Here is a 13,050-nt window from a genome sequence, read left to right as displayed (position 1 = left end):
TGCAAAGGAGGGTAGACCTACTAGGTGGACATTTGTTTGGGGGTAGAGACTGGGTAATTGTGTGATAATAACAGGTCATAGTTACTTTTGATTGGCTGCATTCAGTATATCATTTAGCTGCTCAGAGTTGGTGGTGAAGAAGCCTCTGTTCTGCGTTTAGGGACTCTTTCTGGGCAAACTCAGACTGAAAACTTCCTGGTAGGGGCTTGCTCTGTTTCATCCATTTGCAGCTAGCTGTTCTCCATTCCTCCAACAGCGGAATTCAATTTGAGGAAACTAATTGAAGGTGTTTTCTTCAGTAGTTTCTTGGAACCGAGCAGGGGCAACACAGGGCCATCCCTACCTATCATTTGTTAACATTGGCAAGGGCTTTGGGGAACTGTCAAAAGAGAACTATACTTTAGAATGCCTTCTTAGCTGGCTCAGGAAGCTTAAGGGATCTGGGAATTCCCATGATGGGGCTTAATAGGCTTGTCAGAGCACCATTTGGAGATGGAACTGTTGAACCTGGTATGATGTCCATTCTGGGTAAGTACTTGGATGAACAAAATCAGTCTCAGGAGGTCTGGCCAGAAGAAAAAGAGAAACTGTAGTACTCTAGCCCATGTAGCAGAGTCTAGAAACTGTACTGGGAGTGGTAGAAGACTAAGAAAGACAGACACCTTTCTGGGTGTTATAGGAGATTAAGAAAGACATAAGTAACATAAAGCTGGGATCTGGTGGGCCGTGCATTTGGATGGAGATGTACTAGCTGCTTGGATATGCATTATGTTTACATGAACAGGGAAGCAGGTTAGATAATCTTTGTGGGGTTTCTCTGTAGGGGAATAGCTTTAGGGGAGCATGGTCACATAGTCATCTGGACCAGGAAGCTTTGGTTCCATCACATACTGATTTTAGCTAAATTCATTTGTCAACATCTATACTAGGACCAGGGAAGGCCTTGACATTCCCATCTGAAGCATTGAATCCTTGACATGACAATGTTCATGTCGTGAATGCTCATTCAAACTGGGGTACACTCACTTCGCACACTGTAGGGTGTTGTCCTTGTTAGTTTTGTTAACTTGATATAATCCTAGAGTCATCTGAGAGAATTGCTTAGATCTGATTGGCCTATGAGCATGTCTTGATTGTTAATTTGATGGAGGAGGGTCCACTGCTCACTGTGGCTAGTTTCATCTCTAAACAGGTGGTCTTAAGCTGTATGAGAAAGCTAGCATGAGCCTGTGAGCAAGCCCACAAGCAGTCTTCCTCCATGGTTTCTGCTCACAGTCTTGCTGGAGATTCTGCCCTGGCTTCTCTTAGATATGGACTGTACTCTGACCTTGTGTAAGCCAAATAAAGCTTTTCCATAGGTTACTTTTGGTCATGGTGTTTGTCATGAAACTAGAACAGGTATTAAAAATGTCTGCCCTGCTGCTCAGTGCACAGTGAGAACAGAGATTGCCAGAGAAAAAGAAGTTAGCCCTTTTGTAGAGGTTAAGAGCAGTAGGGCCACCCTGTTTCAGGCCTTTAGATCACACCAGAGAATTTGCCTTGGCCAGAGATCCTGGGTTACTGATTATATAGTTAGTTTTTTGTTTTCTGTGATAAAACACCATGACTAGAAGCTGCTTGCAGAAGGAGTTTATTTGGGCTTTTGATTTCAAAGGGACAGGTCCATCCTGGCAGGGAGGCATAGTAGAAAGCAGCAGGCATGGTGGCTGCAACAGGAAGCTGAAAGCTCGTGTCCTTAGCTGGAAGTCTGAAGCAAAGAGCAAACTGAAGTTGGACAAGGCTATATACTCTCAAAGCCCATCAACAGTCTATCCTTTCTCTAGCAGGGCTGCACCACCTGTACCTGCCCAAATAGTGCCACTGTAGCTAGAGTTTTCCTGCCTGGCCCACAGTCAGGACAAATCTCTGTCACCCACCAGTCCCACAGCTGCTCAGACCCAACAAAGTAAACACAGAGACTTATATTGCTTACAAACTGTATGGCCGTGACAGGCTTCTTGCTAACTGTTCTCATATCTTAAATTAATCCGTTTCTATAAATCTATACCTTGCCACGTGGTTCATGGCTTACCGGCATCTTCACATGCTGTTTGTCATGGCGGCAGCTGGCAGTGTCTCCCTCAGCCTTCCGCTTCCCAGAATTCTCCTCTCTCCTTGTCCCGCCTATACTTCCTGCCTGGCCACTGGCCAATCAGTGTTTTATTTATACAGAAGGATATCCACAGCACTTCCCCTTTTCTTTCTTTTTTTTTCAAAAAAGAAGGTTTTAACCTTAACATAGTAAAATTACATATAATTTGGGAATTTGGGCGTAGCTTCTCTTACTACTTCCTGCTGGAGGGGGGGGCGCTGTATCTTATGGGGACACAAAGAAAATTTTAGGAATATAGAGTAATCCATGAGGCTGTATTGTCTGAGCCATTTGCCTTTAAACTGTTCTGGATGTTGGATCATCTAGGCCATGGTGTCATCGGAGACCTTTCAGGTGGTCTTGGCTGGTCAAACCTGATGTATCTTAATCTGGAACAAATCCATAGCCTCTGGATTTCTGTGGAAACAAAAGCAGAGCCTCCTTTCCAAGGCAACATATCCTTACATCCAAATTTTGAAGTCAAGGTACCTTTAAAATACACATTTTGGCATAACTCAGCAGCTTTTACAGTCTAATGTTTTTCTTCAGTTATGAATATCAAAGACAACATAATCCAGATTCTCTGTGTGGTAGCCATCTTTACATGGCTTTTTTTATATTACCTTGAGCCTATTGCTTTAAACTGCAGCATTCTAAGACTGAAAACGGCACTGTGGCTGCTGGCTCCGCCCACTTCAGCTTCCCAACATGGTGGTGGTACGTTTTCCGACAGCTCTGGGAGCCATCAACTCTCAGAAATAGTGGGTCTATGTTTCTATCAAAGCAGCGTGTAGCCCAGAAACCTTTTTTTGTTTTATACTAGCAAAGGCTAAATCCACTACACAGCTTAATGTGCCACTTGCAGAAGCCTCATTCCCGCTATACTGCAGGTCGAGCGCACACGCCAGGAACCTGCCATAGTAGCTCAATCATGCAGGCTGCCACTAACTTGAGAGAAACAACTAGGATATCCACAGCAGTGCCACCAAACTGGGGACTAAGTATTGAAATACCCAAGCCTGTCAAGGATATTCCTCATTTAAATAAACTACTGCACTAAGGGTGGAGTGCCCTTCCACTGAAAGGCCTTTTAAAAGAGAACTGGTCCTAGGGCTATAGGAATTATCTGTGTAACAGAGAAGCTTAGAATATTGCAGTTACTCTGGCCCCCAGCCTTGGGGGGTCACCTCAAATATCTCCAGGTAGAGAAGACAATTCCTAGAGGTGACCAGATCACTCATCTCCCAGGGTGGTGGCAGGCATGTATAGGAGCAGGTGGCCCCAGGCTTGAGTCAGGAGAAATGTGAGAGCATTGAAGTTGCTGCTCTCCTTACTGGCCACTAATATGGCAGGAAGTAGTCAGCCTTGAGTGGATTTGCTTATTAGACTAGAGCAGAGAAAGATGACTTTTGCAGCAGACAAGGGCTATAGCAGAACTTCCTAATGTCTTATGATTGGAGCTGATGAAATTGTCTTGTTAGACAGGCTTATGTCGGGTTATCTTCTCAGTAGGTCAAGTACTAATGCTTTTTGTTTTTAATATGTCTTTTAACCTTTGTATAATTGCATGCCATGTGCCTGTAGGGCCCCCATCATCAAGGAGATGACAGTCTGGTAATAAGACCTAAGCAAACAGATTATGTAATAAAGATGATACGGAATAGGAACATAGAGAACAAACCTCTCCGAGGCTAAACAAGGGTATGTGTTTCACATTTGGGAGCACATACTTTTGAGAGGAAGGATCAGAACATGAGAGAGGACCTTAATGACTCCTGATACAATTCCTTGTATCTTAAGCTCTGTGAGAATGGGGCTGCAACATAAAATTATTTTTATGATTGGAACCTAATTGGTTCTTTTATCATTTCTTCTATACTCTATACTTACCAGACACATGAAAGTTAATTTTAATAAGGGCCATCAGATTGGTAGAGGATTCATACATAACTCCAGTTAGATGGGGAGTTATTAAAATAGTTGGAGTTGATGAAGAGATGACCTAATAAGTAAACTTCTTCAGGGTCCATCTTTGTAGAAGTCAGCATGTTTTTGCCCTTGCATAGTAAGAAGCATGCTGTAAATAGGGAAGGGCTGTGTATTGGCGGTTTTGTTGTTATCTACAGCAACTACGCCTGCCATAGAGCAAGAATAAAGAATATAATGTCTGTGGGTGGGAATTGCCAAGAAAACAGCTAAGACTCAATAATAAGTGTTTTCTAACTTCACTGCTGAATGGCAAAGTACTCTTACTGTTGAAAGAGAAAGGTATTTTCCCTTGAGTATTGAGCCTCCAGTACAAATCAAGCATTTAAGCAAATGCAGTGTAATCATTAAAAAGATTCTTACACAAGTAGCAAAGAATCCCCTCCTACAGACACCCATCTTTGGCTCCTGCCTGTCTTTATCTAGTTGATTTTGAAATCGCTGGCTGTTGTTCCCTAAGTGGGTGAGGTCACTCAGTGTCATTTCAGTAAGTGTGCTTTAGAAAATGGAACATAGTGGTTTAGTTTTTTCTTTAGATACAAAATTCTGTTTTTCTGATTGTGTCATTTTTGTCTTAAGCCAATTAAGTTTTGTGTCTTGAAGTTTATATAATTTGGAGGGGCTCCTCTCAAGAAAAGGTATCAAGGTTAAATACAAAATAAGCATTTATTTTAGCACAAGAAACAACTAGAACAAATAAAAAACAAATTCAAAATTCAGGGAAAAACCTATTATAATATATCACTGTTTTTACTAAATGGAAGTGGACTATGTACTTGGTAAAGTTTATGATGAAATGATACCTAGCAGTTTGACTCTGGAATTCTACATAAACCAAATCCTACCAGCAGCCACAGTGCCTGCCTTTTCTCTTTGTTGTCCCAAACTGTTCCCACAGGGAATGAATGAGAGAAGCAGTAGCACTTATGTGTTGTCAGCCTATTTTCCTTCCATATTATCGGATTTAAATCCTAGCTGGTAATGCTAACCTTTGGTGAGCTGAGTTGGAACCCTAAGAGACCACCTTCATTCCCTGAAATTTCTAATCCCGGTATGGGGATTTACCATAATCCAACAGACTTCAAGAGGGAGACTCAGGAGACTACAACAAGCCTTGCCATTTGTAGTAACAGTGACTGTCATTGTGAGTTCAGATAATTCTAAAAATCTGTGCAGGTGATTTGTAGTTTATGAATTTGCATGTTAGGCTCCTCCTGAGACTTGAGTAAGGGTTGTAACTTTTGAATGATCTTGGTCCACTCAACATATTCCTGTCAGTGTGATTTTTTTTTTTTTTTGTCTATAAAGTGTTTGAGTTTTGTTGTTGTTTGTTTGTTTTTGCTTTGCTTCATTTTGTTTTGTTTTACTTTGAGACAGGGTTTGTCTGTGTAGCCCTGACTGTCCTCGAACTAGTTCTGTAGACCATGGTGGCCGCAAACACGCAGAGATCCACCTGCCCCCTTTTACCTCCCAAGTGCTGGGATTAAAGGCATGCACCGCTACTGCTTGGTTTATAAAATGTTTTTTAAAAATGCCTTCTTGCCACAAATCTGCTCTGGTAATGATAGTAAAGCCTAAAATTTTTGTCATTTACTGCCAATTTAAAGTATATGTCTGTTATAATTAAAATCGAGAAAAACACTAGAGCTGTTTGGTACAGGTGGCTCTTTAGTGTAAGCAGTCTTGAGTGTCTGTCACCCATTGCCGCAAACAAGCCACCTTACTGCTTTATGACTTAAAACAGTGTAAATTGATTTCTCACCCTTTGGCAAATAAGCTCAGCACTGGTGGCATCTAGACTTTGATCCCAGGTCTTTAGAGCAACCCTGCCTTCCAGAAAAACAGATCAGTGTATAAGCACTTTCCAAACTGGTTGTTTGCTGATGTCCTTTTGGTCAAAGCAAATGATAGACAGTTACAGAGTGAGCATGAAGGAAGACATAAAGGGAACTTGACTAGTGAGGTACCAGGGGCCATTGTAAGAACACTGTATCTCCAGCTAAGCTTACCAAACTGTATGGCTGTTTATCTGTCAGAACCATGGTGTTGAGCTGAGTTTGATGTTATTTCATAGTACGTCTAGGACCTTTCCTTCTGTGTTCCTTCATACCCAACCCCACACAGCGCCCCAAACTGCTCTAGCGCCTTTCCTGCTTTGTGCCCCTGATCCGTCTCTTTTCGTGTTTGGGTACATTAATACTTTAGGAAGCCCTTCTGTGATGTTTAGGTTGTTATCTTTTCCTTGCATTACCACATTTTCCCTCTGTAACAGTTACAGTACTCTTAGACTGCATGGTTCATGAAGACCAAGTCTGTCCCGTTCATTTCTCTTCTCAATTCTGCTTTGAGTCTTGCCTTCACCTACTCTTGTTCCCGTGCCTTATATGGAGTAGATACTTAGTAACCATTTGACACATCAGTATTCTTCCACAATAGTTTCTTCGTAGCTTATATGCAGTGATTGAGTGGTTGGAGGTCACTTTGCCCATGGTGTCTGGTCCCAAGTTAGTGGCTGTTTTCATCTGGCTTCATTTTCTTCATTGGGGATTCTGTTTGTTATTTTTGTTCATACTGTCCTGCTTTTCCTCTTCCCACCATAGTTTCAGCTTTACTTTTGTTTCTGTTTTAAATTTCCAGATTCTGTTTTGAGGTTGATGTTGAGCAAAAGTAATACTTATTTTAAAACTTCTTCATTGAGATCACTTCAAAATTATAAGAATTCAACCAAATATTTTGTATTTCTTTACTTTTCTGCTTCTTCTACACTGCATAGAGCAAAGTTTCATTCTCAATGATGAGTTTATTTCATTTGAAGGTGTCAAGTATTATATCAGTATCAAAATCAAAGCTAATTTTTAATTAAATACTTGTTTGGGAACAGTATGGCTAGGCTGTAAATACAGGTTTGCAAAAGTATTTCAGGTGCTATGGGAAATTATAATATTTTCCTGAGTAAGAAATCAGTATGGAAAGTTAGTCTACCTTGAGGTGAGATTTGTGGTATAACAATAGTAGTAGGTCCACAAGAAATTTCTGGAGAAACAGAAAGAAGAGCAGGCAGCAATGATTGGAGCCTGCAAAGCCAACCCTGGAGTATGATAGTGCTTTGCTGAAGGGCAGTGGGAAGGGAATCGCCTCACTTCCCAGGGTATACCTCCCCTCTCATTGCCTCTGACAATGAGAGTTCTGAGTGGGAAGGCCTTGCTAAGTTACTCAGTGCTGAGCTATCTGGAGTGCTTATAGTCTGATGGTTCTGGTTCTGTAAACGTCATTGGTACATTTGTCTCCTTCAGCTTAACAGATTCATGGCCTTTATTGGACTGTTAAGAAATGCATTTCTTACTCCAAAGCACTTGTCCCTGGGTTGTTTTTCATTAATATCTTCTCGATTGTGAAAGACAAGAGTCATATAGTTGATTAACTTCAATTGCTTTAAAGGAATGGAAGGAATGTTTATAAAAATTTAATTAAGCCACTGTCAATCTAATTTTTTAAGGGATACTTGGTGGTTTATCTTATTGTCTAAAATTTATATATTAAATATTTTGTGTCCAAGCTGCTTTTACATATACTGTAGTTATGCTATAATGTGTCATTTTCAAGCTTTGACAGCTTAAAGTAGAAAATGGAGTTGATAAATTTATTCTGATTGCAAACTTTTAGAAATAATTCTGAAAATTGCTTATTGTTGGGTTTTCCTTAGTGTTTTAAAGTGTCAAACTGTGTGTGAAAAATTATAGCATAGTTGAGTCTTCATTGCATAAGCAGATGTTTTAAACTTTTGTTATGTTCCTCATGTTTCCATGCACATCCAGATAATGGTCTGCAGTATTGGTATTGATGCTTCAGTAAAGGGGTTCTGACAGTAGAATTTCAGCATCTAGGCCGAAGATTCTTTTTTACTTTTCTGAAGCTGTTACTTTTTGGTAACAGATTAAATAGAGAGATTGTCAAGTGTCTTAGTATCCCGTTTTGTTTTGTTTTCTCCAGAAATATGTCTGGGCAGCACTATATCACAGAGCTGTAACCTCTAAATTTTCACTAGAACACAAACTTTAGTATTTGTTTAATTTGGTTTGGGTTTTGTTTTTGTTTTGTTTTTCCCCAAGTGGTATTTTGTGCTCTTTCTTTGTTGAAGTTTTCTTTGCTGAGGATACAAGTGGTTCTCAACCTTCTTAACACTGCGACCCTTTTAGTACAGTTCCTCATGTGGTGAACCTCCAACCATAAAATTATTTCATTGCGCCGGGCAGTGGTGGCGCATGCCTTTAATCCCAGCACTTGGGAGGCAGAGGCAGGCGGATCTCTGTGAGTTCGAGGCCAGCCTGGTCTCCAAAGTGAGTTCCAGGAAAGACGCAAAGCTACACAAAGAAACCCTGTCTCGAAAAAAAAAAAAAACACCCAAAAAATTATTTCATTGCTACTTCATAACTGTAATTTTGCTGTTGTTATGAAGTGTAATGTAAATATCTGATATGCACAATGTGGTATGCGACCCCCAAAAGAAGGGATTGTGACCCTACGGGCTGAGAACTGCTGGTGCAGAGGCAGGCAGCCTCTGGACTTGTTAACCAGACAACAGTAATTGTGCTACACAGCAATGCAGGCGTGTCTCCATTGGGCTAGTGTCTGCCCCTTGTTCTTCAATGTCATCATTTAAACCAGGTCCCAGAATATAGACTCTTCATGTTCCTAGGTTATCTTCATAATTTTTAATAATGTTTTTTGTGGAAATCTTCCAATTCCGTCCATGAAGCTTAAGTTTAAAAAAAAAGTTTTTAATTAAAAATACAACATTGAACACTGTAACCCAGAATATTTTTATGAACTTTTGGTTCCTAGTAGTATACTGATCTTACATTCCTGATTTTGACATAATTAAAGATTTATTTATATAATAGTTCAAAGGAATTCTTTTGCCAGAGGGAAGTCCCCAGCTGTAATTAGATGATACCAAAATACCGCACTTCCAAGTCTTAATATAGTCTGCTAAATTTATACAGTGCCACTATTTTATTGAATTTAGATATTGTAATTACTTAATCAGATCCTGATTTTGATTATTTAGATTGTATATGTTTAAAATCCCATGATTCATGACAATGGAAGGGGACTGGTTGGAAAGAAGAGCATCATTGGGAGTAAGGAGGGCAAGGAAGAGTCATAGGAGGTAAATATGAAAATACACCATGTGCCTGTATGAAAATATCACAGAGAAACCCATTATTATGTATAATATATGCAAATTAAAACTAAAAAAGGCTCATGCAGTAATTTACTTTCATATTTACATTGAAATGTAACTGTTTTGGTAACTAATTCCTTAAATTTTAGTTTAGGAATGGGATTAGTGGTCTGGAAACTAATTGTTACTTTCACATTTGTTAGTGCTGTCTTTTTGTGAGTGCCGCTTTAAGAGAAATAGATTAAATATCTGCCTTCAAAAAAAACTTATTTCAGAATAAGTGAGAGTTTACATTGGTTCATACTCACAGGAATGATGGCAACAGGTGCCCTGGAATACCTGTCAGCCCAAGATGTCCCTTGCAGGTGGTGAGATAACTCCTTTTCTGTCAGCTAAGAGCTCCACTGCGTCCAGTTCATAGGAGATTCAGTGGTCAGTCAGATTGGTTTTTACCCTCAGAATAGCTTTTTAATCCCTGTACTACCTATGCAAGTCACTTTAAATCTTTGCTGTGGTTTTACCATTTTTAAAAGAGGAAATATCATCTGTCTTGGTATGCTTATTATTAATAATCCTGAATCTTGCTTTCAGGCTTGATTTAGTTCCTTTGCTATAAAGCGGCAATTGTTTTATGGAAGTTAGCCATCCCTGATAGGATTGTTCCACTGTTTAAATGTTTGTGTCCTCAAAATGCAGTGTGATTAAGGAGATGTGAGAGTATCTCCTTAAGTCACACATTTCAGCTTTCTCACTTAGCAGTTTTTCTATAAGACACATTATTTATCCTCTTTAGTGGTGTGTTTTTTGAGTGTAATGTGAAGTTAGAATAGCAGTAATGATTACATTGGGTTAGTATTTTTCAATGCATGTTCCAGATACATTTTAAGAATCAGTAAATGTTACTTTTTTTTGTTTGTTTGGTTTTTTTTGTTTTTTGAGATAGGGTTTCTCTGTGTAGCTTTGCGCCTTTCCTGGAACTCACTTGGTAGTCCAGGCTGGCCTCGAACTCACAGAGATCCACCTGGCTCTGCCTCCCGAGTGCTGGGATTAAAGGTGTGCGCCACCACCGCCCGGCTTAAATGTTACTTTTTAATAATTATTGGTATTATATCACTTATGACTTCAAAAAGAAGTAACTAAGATAATGCATTGGTCATTATGTTCTGTTCCTGGAAGCTAGCTCAGTTGGGTGGTCCTGGCTTGGTGCTTTGGAAGGTTGCAGTCAGAGCATCAGCAGGGGCTGTGAGTCCAGTTGTTTTGAAGGTAATGGTTGTGCACTTGGTATTTTTTGCAGACTATGTCTTCGGCAGTGGTGCAGTTGTATGCAGCCGATCGGAACTGTATGTGGTCAAAGAAGTGCAGTGGCGTTGCTTGTCTTGTTAAGGACAATCCTCAGAGATCTTATTTTTTAAGAATATTTGACATTAAGGTAAGTTTTGTTTTGACTTCCTTTTAATTTGTTGTTGCCTATCTGCCTTGATTATAATTTAATCTAGATGTTCTGATTGTCTTGTGTGTGTTTAAATTGATAAACTAGAGGAGTGAAATTTATTGTAGATAGTTAAGGATGTTGGAACTGAGTGGGAACCCAGATAAGAATATTGTGACCCCTGTCTTGCCTATGACTTTGTTTTCTGTCCTTTAGTTGTCTGCTGTTAGACACGGTCTTGACATAAAAGTGAAAGGACAAATCCTGAAGCAAACAATTCATTAGTTTTACATGACTTTTATTACAGACCTTTACTGTAGTTGGTCTGTTTTATTACACTTCTTACTATACTTCAAGTATAATTAAACATTATTGTAAGTATGTTTTGTAAGGGAAAGCTGTACATAGGTTCTAGACATGAGTGAAATGTCTTAGAATGTGTACCTCCACTGATGTAGACTCCAGCAGTGCCCTGAAAGTAGCTTTATATTTCTTACCAACACCAAGAACCACTGTCTCAAAATAGAATGCAATACAAATACACTAAGAAGAAATGCCCACGGTAGTGGTCATAATGTATTTATAGCAGTTTCTTTCATACTTTTTCTTTCATTTTTGAATAAATTATACTTTATCCACTTATCGAAGTTCATCAAAGAACTTCCAAAATATTTAATCTTCATTCTTCAAGGAGTATTCATTCTCAAAGTAGGCCACCATGTCATATCTTAAAGCCCAGTGCACTCCTATACTCCTGTGGGCCTCAATGAGATGTCCTCGGTGTTCTTTTTCAGTGATGTGCTCATTGCCTGCCTTCTTCAGCAGCTTCTTCTCCTTAGCTTCAGGTTGGGCAGCTGCTAAACCCAGCACTTTCCGTCCAGAAACGGTGACATATGTACATAAGCAAAGCTCCTGAGCGCTAGCCAACATGAGCTGTCGATTTTTCGTATTTTAAATTTGTTTTGTAGGTGGAGTCTTGGATTTCAGGATTGGGCAGTGTTTACATTTTTCTCACTATTTAATTCTGACTGAAGGTAGCCATTGCTTACTACTCATAATTAGCCAGCCATCTTTGGCATGAAGAATAAATATATTTCTTACACTGTAGCTGTAGATATGGCAGTATTATGTGGATCTCTCATCTCTTGTTTAAACTTACTGTTGCACAGCCCAGGGAAGATGTCTTTGATTATTCTGCATCTGTAAATTGAGGAAAAGAGCAAAAGATATTACTGCAGTGTTTGATAAAGCATAGCCCAAAACTTGGCTAATGGAGCTACACAATGGTCATGGGTGCATCTCACTTGTTCATGGTGGTGTTGGTAATCTAGTGAGCATAGTTATGCATTTGGCTATGTGATGTACTTGGAAATGCTTGCCCTATTGAATGAACCCCTTATATACAGATTTCACTAAATTGTATGATACTGTATTAGCTATGTTATATGTATATGGCATATATATATCCCTAAAAATTTTTGTTTATAGAAACAGTTCCTTTAATGAGTTGCCTACTTTTAGTCCTAGAGGTATTTTTTTAGTAAATTTTAACTTTTCCTCTTTTTCTAGGATGGGAAATTACTGTGGGAACAAGAGCTATACAATAACTTTGTATATAATAGTCCTAGAGGATATTTTCATACCTTTGCTGGAGATGTAAGTCCTATTTTCTTTTTACTTGATAATTGCTGTACAGGCTGCTGTTTTAGTTACTTTTCTCTTGCTGTGAAGAGACACCATGACCAAGGCAACTTGTAGAGGAAAGAGTTTATTTGGAGCTTATAGTTTCAGAGGTTGAGTCCATGACCGTCACGGCAGTGATCCCAGCAGCAGGCAGGCAGGCATGGCTCTGGAGCAGTATTTGACCCACAAGCAAGCAACAGAGACAACAAGCTGGGAATGGCACAAGTCTTTTGAAACCTCAAAGCCCACTCCCAGTATCACAGCCTGTTCAACTAGGCTACACTTCCGTAACCCTTCCCAAACAGATCTACTGACTGGGCACCAAGCACTTAAACCTATGAGCTTATGGGGCCATTTTAATTCATACCAGCATAGTTGCCCTTTTTCTTTTCTTTTTTTTTTTTTTTTTTTGGTTTTTCGAGACAGGGTTTCTCTGTGTAGCTTTGCGCCTTTCCTGGAACTCGCTTTGGAGACCAGGCTGGCCTCGAACTCACAGAGATCCGCCTGGCCCTGCCTCCCGAGTGCTGGGATTAAAGGCGTGCGCCACCACTGCCCAGCTCAGTTGCTCTTTTTCAAGAGCAACTACATTATTTATTTATTTATTTATTTATTTTTTTTATTTTTTTTTTTTTTTGG

General features: G+C 39.6%; 1 protein-coding gene across 1 annotated transcript in view; it reads left to right on the top strand.

Annotated features, from left to right (window-relative positions):
• The window catches only part of Wasl (WASP like actin nucleation promoting factor), a 59,199-nt gene that overhangs the window by 24,030 nt on the left and 22,119 nt on the right, over nucleotides 1-13,050 (top strand). The window contains exons 2-3 of the mRNA XM_059257438.1: nucleotides 10,597-10,731; nucleotides 12,301-12,387. Of these exons, the coding sequence (XP_059113421.1) occupies nucleotides 10,597-10,731; nucleotides 12,301-12,387 (222 nt within the window). The remainder of the gene's footprint in view (nucleotides 1-10,596; nucleotides 10,732-12,300; nucleotides 12,388-13,050) is intronic.

Source organism: Peromyscus eremicus, chromosome 3 (genome assembly GCF_949786415.1).
Source record: "Peromyscus eremicus chromosome 3, PerEre_H2_v1, whole genome shotgun sequence".
Lineage (NCBI taxonomy): Eukaryota > Metazoa > Chordata > Mammalia > Rodentia > Cricetidae > Peromyscus > Peromyscus eremicus.
This window is presented reverse-complemented; position numbering and strand designations above follow the sequence as displayed.